The 6,000-nt window shown below is 41.5% G+C and overlaps 1 protein-coding gene across 1 annotated transcript in view; it reads left to right on the plus strand.

Moving 5' to 3' along the window:
* The window catches only part of LOC139316740 (calcyclin-binding protein-like), a 51,388-nt gene extending 45,388 nt beyond the window's left edge, over nucleotides 1-6,000 (plus strand). Inside the window, exon 3 of the mRNA XM_070943592.1 lies at nucleotides 5,322-6,000. Coding sequence (XP_070799693.1) covers nucleotides 5,322-5,911 — 590 coding nt within the window. The 3' untranslated portion in view covers nucleotides 5,912-6,000. The remainder of the gene's footprint in view (nucleotides 1-5,321) is intronic.

Here is a 6,000-nt window from a genome sequence, read left to right on the forward strand (position 1 = left end):
GTATTAGATAATTCCTGGGGCATTCATTAGCCAAGGTTTAGGAATAGGGACAGCTAGAGACAGTGGTGAAATCCAAATTTTTTTACTACCGGTTCTGTGGGTGTGGCTTGGTGGGCATGGTATGGCTTGGTGGGTGTGACAGGGGAAGGATACTGCAAAATCTCCATTCCCACCCCACTCCAGGGGAAAGATACTGCAAAATCCCCATTCTCTCCCCACTCCAGAGGAAGGATACTGCAAAATCTCCATTCCCACCCCACTCTGGGGCCAACCAGAGGTGGTATTTGCCGGTTCTCCAAACTACTCAAAATGTCCGCTACCAGTTCTCCGAACTACTCAAAATTTCCACTACCAGTTCTCCAGAACCTGTCAGAACCTGCTGGATTTCACCCCGGCTAGAGACCAATAGAACAAATTGTAGAATTATTGCTAAAATGTTTATTAGATGATATTTCTTATTATCCTGCCTAGTCCTGCCTTCTTCTTTAGTGAAAATGTATAAAGCTATATTAATCCTTTGTTCTTGGTTCCTGGCATTTTGGCCAGGAGCCCTTTTCCTTGGAGTACTCCAATAAAAAGCAATCAGAAAACCCGCACCTTGTGTCTGGCGTCCACCATTGGCTTTGGCACCAGGCTCACACCAGAATTGGAGACAACAGTAAGACCCCCAGGAATTACAGCTAGATGAGTCTTCACTTCTTTAAATCTTTTCTTTGTGGTTTCACTAATATGTGCTCTAAACTGGTTGAGCACTAATAAAGCAGGGTTTTTTTCAGAAGCCCTCCAGGACGTTTGGACCACACTTTTTCAACCCATATTCTCATTCCATTTTCGTCCATTCATTCTTTCTCATGAATATGGACAACAACTTTTAGAATCACTTCTTTTGGAAAGGTTTTCCTTTTGAAAATTAACATCAGTGGCAATTTGGTGCCATCTGCACAGCAGGACAACACAGCCGTATAATGTGTTTTCTCATGTCCTGAGGTTTTCACAGTTATGCTTTTGGCACCTTTCAGACCAAAAGTCTTATTAGATGGCACATCAAAGGTTAGCAGGACTTCATCCATATTCCCAATCTGGTCAATTTCAAAATCATTTTTCTTCCTAGCATCAATAACAAATGTATGAAAATACAGAATCTTAGATTCATATTCTTTTGGCATTTTTTTGCACAATTCTAATTTTGGTGCACATAGCAAGGTCACATCACCTCATGTGATCCAGCAAAATCCTGAAAGCCTTTCTCTATAGCAATGCATTTGGCTTCATATATTATCATTTTTGTAGAAACTGAGAAGCCATTATTCCATTGACGTGTGATCCATTCTTTCATGTCCACCTCTAACTGTGGCCACTTTGCAGCAAGCCCACAAAAGTTGTACTTACTTTTATCTTTTACTTTTTGCAGCTGATTCACCTGTTTCCTCCACTCTCTTATCACTTTTTCAGTTGGAGGTGGCCCAAAATGTTTCTCTGCTACTCTGTTTCCATGTTCCTCAGCATATTTTACTACTTCCAGTTTAAAAGAAATTTTATATGCTTGTTTTTTCTGCTTTGACATCCTTGTATGTAGTATGAGGTACCCTAGTATTTTTCTACAAGAAAGAACTGTCAGTAATGTGTCCTTTATTGTTATGAAAGTACTGTAGCTGAGAACATCAAGGAATGGCACACTATTATAGAGGATCTGCTGCAGACATACTGTTATGGGGGACACGTTCAAGGTTTTACCTTTATAGGGGAGAGTTTATAAAGAGGACACTTTATTAGAGGGCACTTTATTAGGCACTATTCATAGAGTAGTATTTTGTTTCTGCAGTGCCCCCTTACATCCCCATGTACCGGTATGTGTGTGTGTGTAAGTAGTAAAGCAAAGTAAAAACAAAGGAATGGCTGATTGGAATAGTAGTTAGATTTCAGATTTCAACCATGCCAAGTGAGCAGACGAGACCTTGCTCTGATGATCCAGGCAACTGGGATTGCCTCTCTCCCTCCCCCCAGTGTCTCTGCCTTCCATTGCTGTTGGAAACCTAGCATTGCTGCTACCATGAAAGTATCCAGCAAGGCTCCTGCAAGCCTCCCATGAGTCAGGCAGCTGGGATCGCTGCCTCCCTGGCCCATGTGTTTTTCTACAAGGCCTCCCCATTGCACCCTGCTTCAACTGCTTGCCCTTGGCTAACGGATCCTGGGCTCTGCGCTGCAATGGAGAGGCCGATATGAGGGAAAGACGAGGAGCAGGGAAAGAGGAGAAAGCGGCCTCCTTCCCTTAAGCTGGCTGCTCCATTGCTCATTTCTCCATTGCAGTGCAGCTCTTCTGCCCACAAAAGCCTTGTCTTTGATGGACGATGCTGAAAGGCAGAGAAAGGCCTGCCAGAAAGAAGCCAATTGGCCCAGGAGTTGGGTACCCTTCCTCCCCGCACCACCCCACCCCTCCCCACCTGCCACACCCAAGTTGTATTGATGGCTAAGTGAGGAGCAGGAAGCCTTGTCATGCCCAGTAATAGGGGGAAAGGGATGGCAAGAGGAGCCCTGTCTCTCTACATGCACCCCAATGAAAAGTGGCAGCAACTCAGCTGCTTCCCTTGCCCGCCCTCTCTAGCACTGGAAGTCAAGTGTCATCCATGCATACCTCTCTCTCTCTGTGTCTCTGGGCTCACCTGATGCCACAGTCCACCCTGCAGGCTGGGAAGGGCTCACTTGCGGCAGGGCAGTGGGTGGCGGCAGGGCGTCCTCAGCAAACTTCTCAATGAGCTCATGCAGGGTAGGCAGATGTAGAGCATGCCCAGGCCAGCCAGTGGTTGGATCAGCTAGTTCTCTGAACTGCACACAAAGTTAACAAGCCATTCAGCCAAACTGGCTGAATACCACCTCTGCATTGCTGCCTAAGCCGGGGAACACTGGAGCCTTCACAGCTGAGCAGCTGATTAGCAGTTGGATCAGCCTCCTGGAATACTACCAATCAGCTGTTCCAGGCAGCGAGGATCACTGCTGCCTGCTGCTGCCACACCAACTCCCTCCTCCCAGGTATGGCAAACCCCTAGCTGATGCAATACTCACTCTATAAGATGCACAGACATTTCCACCCACTTTTTGGAGGGGGAAGTGTGTTTTTATAGACCGAAAAATATGGTACTTTGCTGTTTTCAAGTTGTTGTCTCGGGTAGTTCCATGTACTGTTTATAACATCTTGGGGACTCATCCAAGATATAGCAGCACCAGGATCCAGGAGGCATCAGGATAAGAGAGGAAGATATGTCCTGTTGAGTTCAATGGTCCTCATGGAACACTGAGGTCTCTGTTTCCTTTGCCTGCATTATCCAGTGAAAAAGAGATTGAACTTGCAATCAGCAAAGACAGTAGACTATCTAGAAGGTGGACACCTAGACCATCCTGAAATTCAATTGGGCAACTCTGTGCACAGACTAGGGTAAGAAACAGAGGGCTGTTAAAAGTATTATTCTGGTGGTTGGAAAATCCTTTTTGTCTGCAGTCCCGATCTGCAGTTCTGTTGTCCTGAGAGGGAAACAGTCAGAGAAGGACGAAGCAAGTGTCTAGATTAAACTTAGAGAGATTGTGGCCTCTAACATGGGAATCAGAGGGAGCAAACAAGACAAGAATAAAAAGGAAACTGGGTTCTCAGACAATCCAAACATTCCCCCAGACAGTCCTTTAAGGGCAATGTTGAAAAACTGGGAATACAACAGAAAGACTAGAAGTAAGGACAAGAAAAGAATGATTCAGTATTGTTACTTTGAATGGCCAGTATATCCCATTGTGGCATCTTCTAGCCAAAATATGGGAGCTATGAAGACTGGTTATGCCAAGCCTTAAATGTATATGTCAATGGCAGACCACATTCTGAGGAACAGTCAGATTATGTTGCTTGCTGTATTCCAGGTAGCATATTTGTAGTGAGAGAAAATAGAGACAGTGACACAGATGAAGACTATGTTACATTAAAGAAGTGGGACCCCCTGGAAAATCTGCCACTACCATATAATCCACAGATACCCTTAAACCTGGTGGCAATTGTCCAGGGACCTAACATGATCCAAGAACAGACAATGGGTCACCAACAGGACAGGATAATATTAGGAAGTCTTTAATTAACACATGGCAACAAATCAAACACAAACACTATATGAAAATTCCCGTCTGGCTATCAACCATAGAAGCAATAACTCACCCCAATATATTAACAAAACAAAAGATCTTAAGATATAGAGAAATAGTAGATGTTCAGGGGAAATTGAAAACTAGGGAAGAGCTCAAAGAACAAGGAATAGTAATAGACTGGTGGCCCTATTCACAAATAAAGGTAAGATACAGAAAGGACCAAGAGGAGGGAGGAATAGACCTAAAACAAAATCGATTGGACAAACTACTAGAGTCTAAAGAAGGGAAATTAATTTCGAAAATTTATAAATATTTACTTGAATACGATTTGGCAGAAGAATTGGTCAAAGGGCAGATGATAGCGTGGGCGAGGAACATTGGGCACAGCATACAATTGGAAGATTGGGAAAGAGCATGGGAAAACAACTATAGCATGACAAAATCGGTAGCCTATAAAGAAAATCATTACAAGATGTGGTACCGATGGTATCTGGCACCCGCAAGATTAGCAAAAATGTATCCGAATGTAAATCCGGCCTGTTGGAAATGTAAAAAAACACAGGGAACTTTTTACCATGCTTGGTGGCTTTGCCCAGAAATTAAGAGATTTTGGAACAAAATAAAAACATGGATATTAGAAATAACAGACCACGAAATTGAATTAAAACCCAAAGTCTTTTTACTAGGCATGATTAATAAGAATATTAGAAATGATATAAAATATTTAATACTCCACATTATAACGGCGGCTAGACTAGCGTTAGCACAACTCTGGAAAATAGATCGCTTGCCAACTGATCAGGAGCTAATACAAAAAATGTATATATGCACAGAGATGGACAAACTAACTCTAGAGTTACAAGATAAGGAAGACTCAAAATACTTCATAATATGGAATAGATGGTACCAGTGGATAAATCAGAGGAAGGGGAATGGTTAAAGATGAAATTCAGAAGAAATCAATATAATTAACAACTACACTGTCAGATAGATAGAAAAGGAAATAAGCCACTGTGCGTATGTATATATGTATATATAATAATAGAAAGTAGTCAATAGATGAAGTTGAGTACTGTATATGTACTATATATGTATATGTAATTTGTGTTTTTGATTAAGAGAAACTTGTTTGTTTTTCTTATATTTGTTTTAAATGTTTTTTAAATACGAATAAAGTTTGTTTTTAAAATTAAAAAAAAAAGAAATCCCAAGTGTGCTGGTAGAAAAAAACAAAATAGAGAGGGAAATCAAGAACTGGCAGCCGCTCAAGCTAAAAGCTGAAGGATCTGAAGAAGAAAAACCAACAGTCACTGGATATACAGTGAAAATCAACAATTATGCATGGGATCAGTCTGATAAATTTGTGAAAATCTATATCACATTAAATGGTGTTCAACATCTGCCAGCTGAGAATATTCAGCTGCACTTTACAGAAAGTTCATTTCATCTGCTGGTGAAAAATTTAAATAACAAAAATTATGCAATGACGTTCAACAACCTTCTGAAACCAATCTTAGCTAAAAGCAGCTCATGGAAGATCAAAACAGATATGATCTTAATATTATGTAAGAAGCAGCAAGAAGAAAAATGGGAGTGCCTAACACAGGTTGAAAAAGAGACTAAGGAAAAAGAGAAAGCTTCCTATGATACATCTGACTCCAGTGAAGGACTGATGAATCTACTGAAAAAGATGTATGCAGAAGGAGATGATGAGATGAAGAGAACAATTAACAAAGCATGGGTGGAGAGCCAAGAAAAACAATCCAAAGATGATTTGCCATTAGACATTTAACAAGTGTTGAAGACTGTGCTTGCTAATTTAATCTACATTTGATTTATGGAGGTTTCTGCTGCAATATTCTGTTCAGAGAACATGTGCTT

Source organism: Pituophis catenifer, unplaced genomic scaffold, assembly GCF_029215685.1.
Source record: "Pituophis catenifer annectens isolate HBS135680 unplaced genomic scaffold, rPitCat1.0.hap2 SCAF_4, whole genome shotgun sequence".
In the NCBI taxonomy this organism is placed as follows: domain Eukaryota; kingdom Metazoa; phylum Chordata; class Lepidosauria; order Squamata; family Colubridae; genus Pituophis; species Pituophis catenifer.